At 37.0% G+C, this 16,902-nt stretch overlaps 1 protein-coding gene across 1 annotated transcript in view; it reads right to left on the minus strand.

Moving 5' to 3' along the window:
- Window positions 1-16,902, minus strand: part of LOC107592529 (CUB and sushi domain-containing protein 3-like) — a 309,662-nt gene that overhangs the window by 244,185 nt on the left and 48,575 nt on the right. Inside the window, exon 3 of the mRNA XM_016282061.1 lies at window positions 11,882-11,994. Coding sequence (XP_016137547.1) covers window positions 11,882-11,994 — 113 coding nt within the window. The remainder of the gene's footprint in view (window positions 1-11,881; window positions 11,995-16,902) is intronic.

Consider the following 16,902-nt stretch of genomic DNA (forward strand, 5'->3'; position numbering starts at 1 on the left):
GGGCAGGATACTGGAGGAGTGCGACATTTGGAGTTGGAAATTACTTTTTAGAAAGAGGCCATTCCTTGTAATTGCTACTCAGGAGTTGTGATTTGTGGAAATACAAGCCTATTGATGTGAAACACAGCAGCAGTTCTGAACTAGTTCTGTTTTACGGGGTAGATTTTACTCTGGACACCAAAGACTCAGCACTAGTTTTTTTTGTTGTACAAATTTTCTATCTATCTATCTATCTATCTATCTATCTATCTATCTTTCTATCTATCTATCTATCTATCTATCTATCTATCTATCTATCTATCTATCTATCTATCATCCATCCATCCATCCATCCATCCATCCATCCATCCCTCAATCTATCAGTCTGTCATCCATCCATGCATAATCAATTGCACAGGCCCAGCACTCTACAGCTCCGTCCATCCACCTATTCATCCATCTATCCATACTTTCATCTATCAATCCATCCATCCATGCTAAACTGCATAGGCCCAACAATACACTGCTCACTTCAACCATCCATCAGTCTATCATCTATCCATCAATTAATCTATCAGTCTATTATCCATCCATCCATCATGAATTGCACAGGCCCAACAATATACTACTCCATCAATCTAACATCCATCCATTCATCCAATCTATCATCCATCCATCCTGAATGGCATAAGCCCAACAATAAATTGCTTTATCCATCCATCTTCCAATCTATAATCAATCCATCCACCCACAATTTTTTCCACCAATCTATTATTCATCCATACATCCATCTATGATTCATCCATTCATCCATCAATCCATCCATCAATCTAACATTCATCCTTTCATTCTATCAATCAAGCATCCATCTTAAACTGTATACCCAACAATATACTGCTCCATCCATCTATTCATCCACCCATTCATCATAAATAGCATAAGCAACAATACACTGCTCCATCATCTAACAATCTATAATCCATCCATGTTATTGATCCATCCACAAATCATTCATCCATTCATCAATAAATCCATCCACCAATCTATCATTCATCAATTAATTCATAAAAAAATTGCATAGACCCAACAATACACTGCTCCATCCATCTACTAATCTATCATCCATCCATCCATCTATCCATCATTAATTGCATAGCCCCAACAATATACGCATTAACATCAAAAATATAACTATCAACATGAGTGGCTTTCGATGGCTGCATGCTCTATATTCATATTTATTCTAGTCTGGGTCATATTTTCTTTCACTTTGCGTAGGATGAGAGGATATCCAGCAACCTGTTCATGCTGGCATCAGTCTAATTTGGCTGGCTTTTCCCTAGTGACTAATGAATTTGCGGCAAAATACTGTATTATTGGACACATAACAAATGATATGGGAAATGTTTTCCCATAATAAGCCTATTTTGCTGTCGATGACCCTTCAGAAAGACCTGCAATGCAACAGATAAAAACCACAGAAATACAGTAAAACATCCACGTCAGATGATAATCAAATCAAAATAGATGACATTCAAATTTCTTATTACACATTTCATAATACAAATACACACACAAAAAACACTTTTTATAGTTCAGAATCAATCTGCCCATCTAACACCACTTTTATACAACCCAATGAATTCCAAACAAAGTCCTTCCCTACATTTTAGATCACTGAATATCCTGTTTCACTCAGAAATGTCACATTAGGAAAGTAAAAGGGATTGTAAACCCTGTTTCATCTTGATGAAATACTACACATGGGTATGTGGCGGTCACTGCACACCATTGAAGTGTCACTCCACAGATAACTATCTAAGAAACCGCTAAGATTTGGTGTGCTCAATCCTCCTGTGTTTACCTTCACATCCACCGCGGTGGCCTTTGCAACAAGCATCTGATTTATGGAGTACAGCAGGAGAGTGTGCTGTTTTACCTGTCATCTCTTAACATGACAGCTTTCTATCTATCTATCTATCTATCTATCTATCTATCTATCTATCTATCATCCATCCATCCATCCATCCATCCATCCATCCATCCATCCATCCCTCAATCTATCAGTCTGTCATCCATCCATGCATAATCAATTGCACAGGCCCAGCACTCTACAGCTCCGTCCATCCACCTATTCATCCATCTATCCATACTTTCATCTATCAATCCATCCATCCATGCTAAACTGCATAGGCCCAACAATACACTGCTCACTTCAACCATCCATCAGTCTATCATCTATCCATCAATTAATCTATCAGTCTATTATCCATCCATCCATCATGAATTGCACAGGCCCAATACTATACTGTCCCTCCATCCATCCATCGATCCATCCATCAATCTATCAGTCTAACACCCATCCATCCATCATGAATTGCACAGGCCCAACAATATACTACTCCATCAATCTAACATCCATCCATTCATCCAATCTATCATCCATCCATCCTGAATGGCATAAGCCCAACAATAAATTGCTTTATCCATCCATCTTCCAATCTATAATCAATCCATCCACCCACAATTTTTTCCACCAATCTATTATTCATCCATACATCCATCTATGATTCATCCATTCATCCATCAATCCATCCATCAATCTAACATTCATCCTTTCATTCTATCAATCAAGCATCCATCTTAAACTGTATACCCAACAATATACTGCTCCATCCATCTATTCATCCACCCATTCATCATAAATAGCATAAGCAACAATACACTGCTCCATCATCTAACAATCTATAATCCATCCATGTTATTGATCCATCCACAAATCATTCATCCATTCATCAATAAATCCATCCACCAATCTATCATTCATCAATTAATTCATAAAAAAATTGCATAGACCCAACAATACACTGCTCCATCCATCTACTAATCTATCATCCATCCATCCATCTATCCATCATTAATTGCATAGCCCCAACAATATACGCATTAACATCAAAAATATAACTATCAACATGAGTGGCTTTCGATGGCTGCATGCTCTATATTCATATTTATTCTAGTCTGGGTCATATTTTCTTTCACTTTGCGTAGGATGAGAGGATATCCAGCAACCTGTTCATGCTGGCATCAGTCTAATTTGGCTGGCTTTTCCCTAGTGACTAATGAATTTGCGGCAAAATACTGTATTATTGGACACATAACAAATGATATGGGAAATGTTTTCCCATAATAAGCCTATTTTGCTGTCGATGACCCTTCAGAAAGACCTGCAATGCAACAGATAAAAACCACAGAAATACAGTAAAACATCCACGTCAGATGATAATCAAATCAAAATAGATGACATTCAAATTTCTTATTACACATTTCATAATACAAATACACACACAAAAAACACTTTTTATAGTTCAGAATCAATCTGCCCATCTAACACCACTTTTATACAACCCAATGAATTCCAAACAAAGTCCTTCCCTACATTTTAGATCACTGAATATCCTGTTTCACTCAGAAATGTCACATTAGGAAAGTAAAAGGGATTGTAAACCCTGTTTCATCTTGATGAAATACTACACATGGGTATGTGGCGGTCACTGCACACCATTGAAGTGTCACTCCACAGATAACTATCTAAGAAACCGCTAAGATTTGGTGTGCTCAATCCTCCTGTGTTTACCTTCACATCCACCGCGGTGGCCTTTGCAACAAGCATCTGATTTATGGAGTACAGCAGGAGAGTGTGCTGTTTTACCTGTCATCTCTTAACATGACAGCTTCCACAATAAATACAAACATAAACATGACACATAAGCATGGCATGTGGCCTGTCATAACCACTCACGGCAGGTTATACCTCCAGCACATGTGACAAACGACACCTCTCTGTCATAATCAATGTTGTTGGGTGATCTGCATTGACATTTACTGTGAAAGCACTAGCCTGTCTGTTCTTGCCAATGTATCCAATAATGTTCCCGATTCAGTACAACTTAAGCTCTAAGGACAGAATCTGTGACCTGCTGTCAATTTGGACAGAAAAAAACTGGCTTGTGCCTCAGCCTGAGAAAATAAATGGACCCACTTTATAAGTGGTTTTTAATTTGATACAACGCACTTAGTGTGCACATGCATGCTTTTATATTGTACTTTTAATTACCAAGCAAACAAATGCATGTGTACAGTAATGCACTTGCAACTGAAATCTGATGCAAAATGTTAAAGAAAATCATTACAGTACAGACTGTTTTAAAAGTAAAACTGTTTTAATTGTTGTAAAGTCACTTACTAATCTTGTTTGAGTTCATTTACATTCAATTCACAACTCCTGTCATGACTGTGAAGTTGGTAAATTCTCATGCACAGGGAGACTAAAGCAAAGTGGTGTAATCATCTGCAAAGCACTGATGAACAACAAGAAGTTAATTCACCCAGACAAGTAGTCCAACTCCTAAAAGTGCACTTAAGATGACTTCATACTTTCAAATAATACATATTTTTATACATTAAAAAATTAAATCTGCATCTTAAACCCTTTTTGCCACACAGACTTCTAATATAAGTGCATTCCAGTGAACACAGATGTTTGTCTTCAAAAATTGAGGGATGCGTCAAAATTATTTTCCTGTGGTAATCGACAGCATATAACAGATGCTGTCAATAGAGCTTAACTTGTATTGAACCAGGGATATTATTTTCTATCAGAAAGAGCTCAGATAGATTCCATTGAACAGAGAGAGACCCTCGCGACTGACCCCAGCTCTCTTATTATGAGAAATGGCCGCTATTTTGATCCCACTTGTGCTTGCTGGAGATGTTCATAATAGCTCCCAAAGTGTCTGTGAAAAAACCACCAGAAACACTATAAGGACACTTTTATCTCAAATCATCTAAGAGAAAATAGGACCGCCATTATTTGCAGTCTTCCCTCAAACTTGAAGCCTTTACGCTTTTATTTGTAACCATAATAAACAATAAATACAATGATAAGGTCTATTAGATACATTTAGCAAAGTAAAAAAAACAAAAACAACAACCTCCTGAAATGACTGTTGATTCATTTGGCTCAAAAATATATGTAAAGTTGGAGAAAGTGAAGTTAAAGAAAATCCTATGGCAGGTCAGATGTTGATATTTGAAAGAATTACAATTAAATGTGTGAAACCAACAACACATTTATAGATATAAATATCTAGACGTAAAAGTTAAACTTTTAAACTAAAACAAAAAAAGACAGACTTTTAATGATTATTCATAAATTCAGCTCAATAATGTGATTTTCAAAACAAGTCAAAGTGAAACAGTTCATCATTTTGTACTATATTTCTGGAATTTAACTTGCTAGAAAAAGAGGATATTTTAGGAGGAAAAAATATCAAATTAAAGTTATGTTTAAGAGATAATTCAAAACAAATTTCATGGCTAATGTTGACATATAATTTCAAAGGTTAAAGGAAACAAACACATACGAATTAAATGCATGAGACAAAAATAGACTTTTCGATATAAATATAAAAATCAAGATATAAAATCATACCAATCTTTGTTGTTACAGTTTATATATATGTATATATATGTGTGTGTGTGTGTGTGTGTGTGTGTGTGTGTATAAAAACAAAATATTATCTTTTAAAAAATTTTGCATTTTTTCCCTTTTTTCTTTTTTGAGCATCCACAACCAACCCAACACAGCAACACAACACCTCACCAATCACGTGAGTCTTTGGTCTATCTGGCAGACCAATAATAGGCAGAGACATTGACCTGTTGGAAATTAATTATTATTTCTGCAATTCTGTGCCTCTCATGTGGCAGAATTTACCCAGATCGCCTTCACTATCTATTCTCAGATAAAATTATATATATTCATACATCTGAACTGAGCGCTGAGAGTACAGTAGACAAACCGCTGAGATAATTACCACAGGCTGATCCCAGGAGATGAGCCATTCATCCCTCTATACATCTAATGACTTTGCTGCCCTTGAAGATGATGGAAGTTTGTCAGAGTGTCTATATTGCGATGCTGAGCACACTTCAGCACACAGCAATCTTTCCCTGGGAGCGTGTCACAAGTCTCAGTGCATTCAGAATTATTGAGCTGTTTTTGCATACAAGCAATCCACAAACACCACCAAAAACCTTCACAGGATCCACAGGGACGGGGCCACCAGGAACCCAAAGACAGGCAGATTTCACAGGTCACCAGAAAGTGTAATGTATTTCAGAGACATTACAACACAATAGGCCACGAGCAGCAAATTTCAAAGGTTGCAACAAGACAAAGAGTGCTGCCATTTCTGCTGTACTTTCGTTTTGCTCACATTTCCATAAACGAGCGCTCTTTAGTCATCCCAGAAAATGTTTCCGAATCAATGTTTTGGCCTGTCCTAGCATTTAGATGGCTAGAGGCTCTGCAGGGAGGACTGTTAATGCACGTTGTGATGACCGAACATTAGCATGTTGATCGTGACATATGGTATTTCCAAAGTCATTGGCATTCAATTGAAGGGCACACAGAAAGGTTGAGGTTTTGCATCTAACTCTATACTCAGAAGCTGACTCGTACCGGATGGCGATAGACACATTAATCAAAGCACATGCACTGACTGTCAAACATGGTTTCAGTTGTTCCGACGTGACGGAAAACTGACAGGAACCAAAATGAGATTTATTTTCCCTGGTGTGTGTCCATCTCTCTCTCATAAATGTTGAATCACTAGCACATTAAAACCATTGGACACGAACCAATCCCTTGTTATTGCTGCTTGCTTAGACTCATAACCCTTAACCCCTCACTGTTTGCAATACGGACACAAATTATACCTGAAATCATAGAGCTTGTTAACAAGCTTTTCTAAAGGATCAGACATACAATTTCGCCTGGTGGACCCAAAACACCCTAGAAATGACCCAGAACATCCTACAAACTGCACTAAAAAAAGACAAAGGTGGGTTATTTTGACTCATTGACCCATGTTGGGACTCATAAAACTCCAATAATATCAAAGAGACTTGAGAGCAATCACCCAGCATCTACCCCAAATACCCTAGCAACCACCTTGCAACTACCTAGAACACCCTATAAACCATGCCAAAAAAATTCTAAATTAATTTTTACTAATTGACTTATGTTGCAACCTATAGACCCCAAATAATTTCATGGAGATCTTAATGGATTGGACATATAATTTCACCTGGTGGACTAAAAATACCCCCAAAACACCACAGAAACTTCGTAGAACATCCTACAAACTGCACTAAAATCATAAAAACAAGGGTGGGTTCTTTTCACTTAATGACCCATGTTTGGACTCAGAATCCCTCAAGAATATCAAAGAGAGCTGAGAGCAATCACCTAGAATCCATTCAAAATACCCTACCAACTATTTAGAACACCCTACCCTACACTTATTCACCCCCAAGATTATCAAAGAGACTTGGGTACAATCATCAAGCAACCATCTAAAATACCATACCAACCTCCTAGAAGACCATAAAAACCATGCAAAATAAAAAATAAAATAAATAAATAAATGATTTATGTTAGGACTAATGAATATCAAAGAGATTTCAATCACCCAGCAATCATCCAAAATGCTCAAGCAACCACTTACCAAATACTTAAAACACCCTATAAATTGTCCAGAACATCAAAGAGACTATGGTGGGCACATTTCCCTCATTGACCCATGTTGGGACTTATAAACCCCAAAGAATTATATAAATACTCGGGGGCAAGTATCACATGGAAACCATCCAAGATACCCTAGCAAAGACCTAGCAACTACCTACAACACCCTACAAACCATGCCAAAACATCATAGAGACCTTGTGGGCTCTTTGGACTCATTAACCAAACTAGTTGGGACCAATAGACCCCCAAGAATATTACGGTGGTCAACAGACTTTAAGAGTCTTGGCAATAATCCTCTAGCAACCATCCTAAATCCCCTAGCAACTACCTAGAACACATTACAAACCGTGCCAAAAAAAAATCATAGAGACCAGGTGAGCTCTTTTCACTCATTGACCTATGTTGGGACCCATAGACCTCGAAGAATTTCATAGAGCCTTGGGGCAATCACCTGAAAACCATCCAAAATTCCCTAGAAACCACAGAACTCTGCACCAACCGTGCCAAAAAAATTCTAGAGACCTGGTGGGCTCTTTGGACACATTAACCAAACCAGATGGGACCAATAAACCCCCAAGAATATTGTGGTGGTCAACAGACTTTAAAAGTACGAGACTTAGCAAAAATCATCTATCAACTATCCAAAATACCCTAGCAACTACCTAGAACACATTACAAACCGCGCCAAAAAATCATAGAGACCAGGTGGGCTCTTTGGATTTTGCAATAACCAAACTAATGTTGGGACCAGTAGATCCCCAAGAATATTATGGTGGTCAACAGACTTCACAAGTAAGAGACTTGGCGATAATCATCTAACCACCATCCAAAACACCCTAGCAATATATCACTTAAAAATGCTCAAAGTAGCCTCAAATTCTTCAATTGCATTCATCAATCTATGGAAATGAATGACGATGAGACAAAGTCATTGTGAATTCAGTGGGAATCCCAGGCCCTCTGGAGTGCAATAACCTGCGGGATTAATACTCCGAAACCCATAAAATTCAGAAGCACATTAAACACAAAGCCCAGGCTGGTCAATGGGACTGAATAATTCAGACTGTAAAGATGGAGCAGATGGGGCATCATGCTGTGGTCAGGTCAGGAGGATAACAGGTGGAGAGAGTGATGGAAGATGGTGAGTGGTTGAGAAATGACAGTCGCTGAGGGTGTAGATGACCCAGACGCTCGCAAACTTAACCAATCCTGGCCAAAGGCTGAAATAAACTTGATGGCACAGCACAACATCTGCTCACATATTAAGCATTCCCTTTTGGGTTATTAAGTTATTTAGGCTGAAATAAGTGATCCAAAACTAGGCTGACCGTAGACAGACAACATTAGTGTTTTTAAAAGGTACATATAATGGAAAATCAGATGATTTTTCTTGATGTTTTAAAATACAGTTTGCTTCGCAACAGAATTCAAAACTACACATCCATCTAGGGATGTAACGATTACCGGTTTGACGATAAATCATGATAAAATTCCCCACGGTTAGTATTACCATTTCATATTTTAATTATCATTAATACCGTATTAGATTAACGCGATTTGAACAACTCGTGATAAATAAATACTGTCCAGCATAATGCACAGTTTTAAGTAACAGTCTCACGTGCGCACAGCAGCAGAGTAGTTTCGTTTTGAGTGAAAACAGGGTGGAAAAGCTGGGAGGTTTTAAAAGAGTGACATACAAATGAATATATGAATGAATTAATTATATGAATGTGCCTCTGAAGGTTCTGACTGTCTTCAGAAACGATTCGATGGCATTTTGTTTTCATCTTCGCTCCATGTAATACCTAAAGGAAGTGTTCTTAATCACAATACTGCTTTGTCCATGGAGGTTACGGGAAACAGCTCTAATTCTACTTTTCCATAAGCGCCACCTGCTGTCATCGAGTGGATTTACAGAGACTTGTATTTACATTCAGCCTGTGTGCGGTTTCTGTCTGTCCAAAAACGGACCGAATTTGCATGCCCTGCTGTAAAGTTTGACCAGTTGATGAAAAACAAGCTTATGTGGATTCTACACATTTAAACAATTCAGATAAGTTATCTAGAATTATTTATGGACCAGATAAAATATAATCATTTATTAATCAATTATCATTTTGACATATCTTTCCTTTATTTAAAGGCTGAAATGTGAGGTTTACCTTTTACTTTTTCAAAGCATTATTTGAACATTGACATTAGATATTTGAACATGCTATTAAATTGTTGTCAGTCAAGTTGTCATTTAATATCCAAACATCATTGGTAATGTTATAGTTTTAATGATTATGCAAACAAAAAGATTGTGATTGTTGTTTGTTGATTTTTAAATATAAAACTTGGTGAAGTGATTTATGTGTCGGTACTTTTTGAACATCTCCAGCACATTTTAACAATACCGTGATAATACTGATAACCATGATAATTTTGGTCACTATAATCGTGATAAGAAATTTTCATACCGTTACATCCCTACATCCATCAAACTCAGCACAGGATCTTCTGACTCAGGTTTCCTTCACCTTTCAATCTAATCGGACTTCAAGCAACACAAAATTATTTTAACATCCATCTGTCTGCTGGACGGCCCGTCTGACTATCTGTCTATTTATCTGTCTGTCTTCTAGCAGCCCACATCCTGAACAAGGAACTAACAATCGTCCAAAACACACTAGCAATACTGTAGCAATCACTCAGGACACCCTAGCACCCGCCTAGCAATGCCCTCGCAAATAACAGCCTTAACAAATAACTAGCAATCACTAGGAACACCCTAGCAACCACCAAAATACCCAAGCAATGCCCTAACGAATTAACAGCCTGAACAATGAATTGGCATTCATACAGATCACCCTAGCAACCACCAAAATAACCTAGCAACCACCTAACAACGCTCCAGCAAATTAAAAACCTAAACAAAGAACAGTAATCATTCGGAACACTCTGGCAACCACCAAAAATTCCCTAGTGACACCCTAGCACCCACACTCTGAACAAGGAACTAACAATAAATCATCAACAACTGCTTAGCATCCACCTAGCAACATCCTAGGAAAATTAACTACCTGAAATACGAATTTACAATCATACAGAACATGCTAGCAACCACTTAACAGCATCCTAGCAAATTACCCACCTGAACAAAGAATTCACAATCATTTGAAACACCCTAGCAGCCACCTAGCAACACTAGCAAATTAACAGCCTGAACAAAACACTAGCATTCATTTGGAACAACCAAGCAACCACCCAAAACACGCCAGCAATGCCCTAGCAAATTAACAGCCTTAACAAAGAATCTCTTATCATTTGGAATACCATGGCAAATACACAAAAACTTCCTAGGAACACTCTAGCAACTCAACACCCTGAACAATGAATTAGCAATCACCCAAAACACCTCAAAACCATCAACAATTCCCTACCAACTGCCTAGCAACACCCAGGTAATCACCAACAATTGTCTAGCAACCACCTATCAATGTTCAAGTGAATTAACAGCCTGAACAAAGAACTAGCAATCATTCGGAACACCCTAGCAACCACCTAAAATGCCCTAGCAACGGCTTAGCAGCACCCTAGCAACTTAACGCCTTGAACAATGAATTAGCAATCATCGAGAACACCCCAGCAACCAACAAAAAAGCAACCCAGCAGATCCCTAGCAACTCTTGCTCCTCAAACAGTCCTGAGTATTGATACTACAAAATGCTAATATTTCTCCTACTTCAAAACAGTTACTCAAATTACTTCAAACAATCTTTGTAGATAAGGCTTTGTAAAGTCAGCATTTAAATGTATTTTTTTCTTTTTCTAGTTTAAGCTAAAATGCTACTGAAAGTAAACTAACTAAAATTATTAAAGGATGGGGCAATGCAAAATATGCTTGACCTGACAGAGAAAATAAAACAAAAGTAAGCACAGTTAACACTCATTTCATAAAGAAAGAGCATGTGAGTCAATCCTAACAGAGATATTTTACATATAGAGATCCTACAACAGCAAAACCGGTCTTCCAAAACTAGTTTGACTTATGCAAGAAACCTTGACTAACATTATGCAGTGTATTTTAGGGGGGAAAGCGTAAAAACTAGAATTTGTCTTCTTTAATAATAGTTATTATTACAGTAATAAGGAATGAATTCATTGCTTTCCACTTCTCTAGCTTTACGCCCACTGCCTGCTGTCAAACACGTATGTGATGAAAAACTTTTAATTGACCGCTACAGTGTGCAATTTGAAACTGCGAACTAAAAACCCATGATAAATAGCAGAGAAAATTAAAGGCTGTGTTATGTTCCTTACCTTCATAATACATTTTAAATCCATGGGCGCTTACAGCGAAGTCGCTGGTAAGACACAGGGAAAATATGGATCCGGTACTAGTGACGGGCGCTGGCACCTGAAATCCTGTTAACCTGTACGAGAAGAGAGCAATATTAGTCATCCAGACAGAAAGTAGTGAGAAATTTCATATAAATAAACATTACAACTGGTCATTGCCAGACCTTTGCAAAAAAATTTTTTTTATAAATAAATAATAATAATAATAAAATGAATAAATTAATGCATTAAAACCAAAAATCTAATCAAATAAAGAACAAAGAATAGGGAAAAAAAATTATTTCTTCCATTTAGAATAATAAGAAATACTTTGATGCAATCAATTATTTTTATAAAATGTTCCCTTTTTCATTTTATTTGATCAAATGTACTTTTTTTATTTTTGGGGTGAAATATGACCTCTTTTACAACATTCACCAACACTTCATGCAAAACATTCCACTAAAGAGCATGTTAGGGCTGAAATGATAAAACAATGACTATATTATTTAAAAACATCTCAGAAAATTTAAGTTAGTTCTGAGACAAGAGCTTGCATAATTTGTTTACAAATGCTATTTGGTTGCATATTATCCAATTCAAGAATTCATGCATTTTTAAGCAAGTCCAAATACTATTTTGGCCCACTGTATTTTATTTAGTACATTTGACAACACTATCTCCCAGGAGTCGCACGAGCCCACTTTACACCTTTCGCCTACTCGATTCTGCTTTACACAACAAGACATAAAGAATGAGTCATTTCTTCCTATTTCATAAGAACTCATCCAAATCATTGTCTTAGTATCACAGCCAGTCCTGCTTTAACAGGATGTGAAGCTCTCTGATATTGGAAACTTGGAAAAGATCAATGAGCCCCAACGATTTGAAAATATCATTTCACAAAAGTACCATCAGCATTCGGGGAGCAGCTAAACTGTGATAGCTGAACCGCAGTGAGTTCTAGTTCTGCCACATTTATGATGAGAACAGATACTTGTGCACTTGATGCAATAACAAACATATTAAAGTGAAAACAATAAAATAAACATGAATAAATTCATAAAAATTTAAATCCATAAAATGACATATTTTTTGAGTGCCGCAGCATGACTTGATTATATACATTTGATTAGATCATGAAAAGACTTATGGTCTGATATACATATCTGATGATTTTTTTTTCTACTTTTCAAATGAGTCGTACAGATCGTGACCACATGTGTTCTGTTTATGTCCGTATGTAAATATATCCACTTATCTTTCAGCTGGCAGTACTTTATAAAGTTTTAAAGTGGTAAAGAAACATGGATGAATGAGGAATTAAAGTGGTATTAAAATGAGTTATTAAAAGCGGAAAAAGCCATGAAAGAGAAGCAAATCCGGTAACGACATACTGACAAGCCGTTTCTGTGTGCATGCTCCGAAACGGAGTGGAACGCGGACACACGAAGTACGTTTTGGGTTCGGGTGCATGCCTAAATGGCTGATAATACACAGACAAATGTCAAAACTCCCATCTTGGCGAGTATTCATGTAAACACATTCGGTTATGTCTTATGTGAACATAAAAATCTGGGACAAAATAGGATGTGTGTCAGTATATTAGATCCGAGTTCTTGAAATGACAGAAGTCTAAAAACCTGCTGGTGTCTGTATCATTAATATTAATCATATAACACGAGAAAAAGAAAAAAAAACTCTCTCTGCTCTTGACCGAATCATTTTTGTAGCTCTCATAAAAGTCCATGTAGGCTATATTTGATTCATACAGTGTTGTATTTTACATTTGATTACTTTGACTACAGTTAGACTTTAAAAAAACTTCTTTACTTCTTGCACGTTTTTGTTCTATATATTATTTGTTTTAATGCATTTATTTCTTTGTTCTAACTTGTCTTTAATAAGCTTGATAACTTTTTACTTATATTAATTGTAGGGCCTACTAGTTTTTACTTCTCAGAAACTTGCAAAACAGTCTTAAAGGGGTCATATGATGCGATTTCAAGTTTTCCTTTCTCTTTGGAGTGTTGCAAGCTGTTCGTGAATAGATAAGATCCCTGAAGTTGCAAAGACTAAAGTCTCAAACCCAAAGAGATATTCTTTATAAAAGTTAAGACCCGTCCACGCCCTCCTAAAACACCTCGTTTAAACATGCCCCCACATGTCTACATCACTGTGTGGGAAGATTTGCATAACGCCGCCCAAATGTTCACGCAAAGAAAGAAGGCGTAACTTTATTGTCGCCATGTCGTGAAGACGCTGTGTGTTTCGTTGTGAAAGCGAAACTACTTTGTTTGGCCTTCCAAAAGAGGACACGACTAGAAATCAGTGGTTAAGTTGTATTTACAACACTGTTCCAGAACACTTCAACCCAAATATTCAGATGTGTGCAGCACATTTTATGGAGGACTGTTTCCTGATCCTGGTAGAGTAGACTACAATGCCGGCTGTTCTGACTCACAGACTGTACGTTTTTATATTTAAAGAATTTGCCACTGACGCTTCAAACGCGAGTTTTGAGCAGTGTAGAGTAGCGCTTGTTGTTTGTCGTTTCTCCGATCACAAATGTAGACATGGTTTCATGTTTACGCGGCACGATGCAACGCAACGCGTAAAAAGACAGTATACGTCATTATAATCCATAATTATGTCCCCACTGGATGTTACAAATGCCTCGTTTATAATGGATTTTAATGTTTTTGTCTCGTCGCTCCGGGAGACAGCATCACAGTATGGTGAGGGGCGTAACATTTCCGTCACATGCTTGAGGTATTCGGCCAATCACAACGCACTAGATAGCTGGCCAATCACAGCACACCTCGCTTTTCAGACCGATGAGCTTTGTAAAAATCGATGCGTTTCAGAAAGGCGGGGCATAGAGGAGAAACAATAATGTACAGTATGTGGAAAATAAGGTTTTTTTACCTTAAACCGCATAAACACATTTCATTACACCAAATACACAAAATAATGTTCTTTTTAGCAACAGCATATAACCCCTTTAAAAAACGTGAAAACGAATTGTGATGCAATCGTGGATCGTGATATATTTTTGTCCCATCACCCATGACTAGTTTGACATCATGCACTCTGATTAATTGAAGACAAGTGCAATAAGTAAAATGTCCATTTTGATTTCATGTTGATTAAATATTAATCTTGAGCATGTCTTAACCAGCTGCACATTGAAGGCCATTTCATATGACTCACATTAGGGCTATTTCACACTGCTCAGTGCAAGTGTCGCATGTAGCTTTGACATCCACATGATAGCATCATGAAATGGCGATTTTATGTTGCTTGGTAGCAATAAAGTGGGAAGTGTACACCATGAATAGTATTTGACAGCATAAAGGGTAAAAACATGTATTTGACCTTCAAATAAGTAAAAATGCAATTGCGTCGATACAACAAAGAAAAGAGAAAAGGCCTCATTGAACATGGGTTCACTAAACTTTACTGTTTCAAGATGCTATTGGTGAATTTAAATAGGTTCAAGAACCAAAGCACCATGATGACAGTTTCTAGTTTCTGCTCTTTATTAATATATTTTTATTTAATGTTAATGTTCAACTCTTTTTCAACTTGTTTTACTTCTGCTACCGAGTGAATTTGGATATTCAGTGTGAAAAAGTCAAGTGAGACTCGATTTTATGTGAAAAGTAGGCATTATATTTCAAAATCCTGATAAGTAAATTGCATAAAATATTATCTAATGACCACAGCATGTAAAAACAATATATTTTTCAATGTATTTGTTGAAAAGTGCCACTTACACACACACACACACGTATATGTATATGTATATGTACACACAAAGCTGCAGCACACACACATTTCTGCACCACTAGTGACACCAAAAAGAACCTCAATCTGTTTGCTTGGGCATTGATATAACATTTCCACAACCAATGACTCTGAAGACTGATGAGCATTGAAGATGACTGATTGATTGTTTGAAGACAACAATGTTTGAAGAGTGTTTGAAACCTGTTTGAAAAAAGGTTTGTCATTATTTTTACAATATCCCTGCTCTTATTGCCCACAATTCATTCAATGCATGTTGTGCAATAATTCATCAAAACGCAATAACTTTCTCCACCTCTAAAATTACTTTTCTGCTGATAGGCTACAGGGGTGGGAAAATTAATATTAACCAATAATATCAGACTCCAACATTTAACAATCCAATCAAATCACAGTGGATAAAATCAGTTATTTCTAGCCAAAAAATGTGTTTCGCTCTGAAATATGTCATCGCTTAGAGAGCCTTTAAATGCGTTGCAAATGTTGTTTCGTGTTCCCTTTAAGATGACTTATTATTTAAGACTCTGAGAAATTGAATTACTGGAAAGTCTGCGCAACCCTAGAGCTCGAGTTAATGATTTGATGAGCACATCTCTCACCTGGCCTCAAGGCAATTAGCAGAAAATTGTATAGTTAAGTCCGGTGGGATATTAAGGAGGCTGAGTGAAACCATATGCAAACATAACGTGTGGTTAAGCAGAGGTCACTCAAAGTGCCAAGTAACATCAGCCTCAGCCTATGGATGGCCTGAACAGAAGACTGGACCAGACTTTATGGCAAAAGTCTCAAAAAATTTTCAAGATCCCCGTTTTAAACCACACAGGCCACTAAGAAAACCAAAAGTGCTACATGCCTGCAATAACATTGTTAATTGTTGTTTGTATTGAAAAATAAGCCTTTTGAGCCTGCGGACAGCCAGCGGATCTGAGGGATTAATTACCACGAGTGAAGAACAATCAAACGCTGGAGAAAAAAAAATGTGAATTATCCCAAAGAGAGTGCCAATAAGAGATTTTCAGTCTTATTGGTTTTTGCTGGCTGACTGTGAGTCAGCATTCACACAAACAGACACACATGCATACACACACACAAACTTTTACTTCGCTATCTAAGAGGACATACAGTACATTTCTACTATATAACACAGCTTGTGTGTGTGTTTGTATATATATATATATATATATATATATATA

The sequence above is a fragment of the Sinocyclocheilus grahami genome, unplaced genomic scaffold (assembly GCF_001515645.1).
Source record: "Sinocyclocheilus grahami isolate Dianchi unplaced genomic scaffold, SAMN03320097.WGS_v1.1 scaffold153.1, whole genome shotgun sequence".
Taxonomy (NCBI): domain Eukaryota; kingdom Metazoa; phylum Chordata; class Actinopteri; order Cypriniformes; family Cyprinidae; genus Sinocyclocheilus; species Sinocyclocheilus grahami.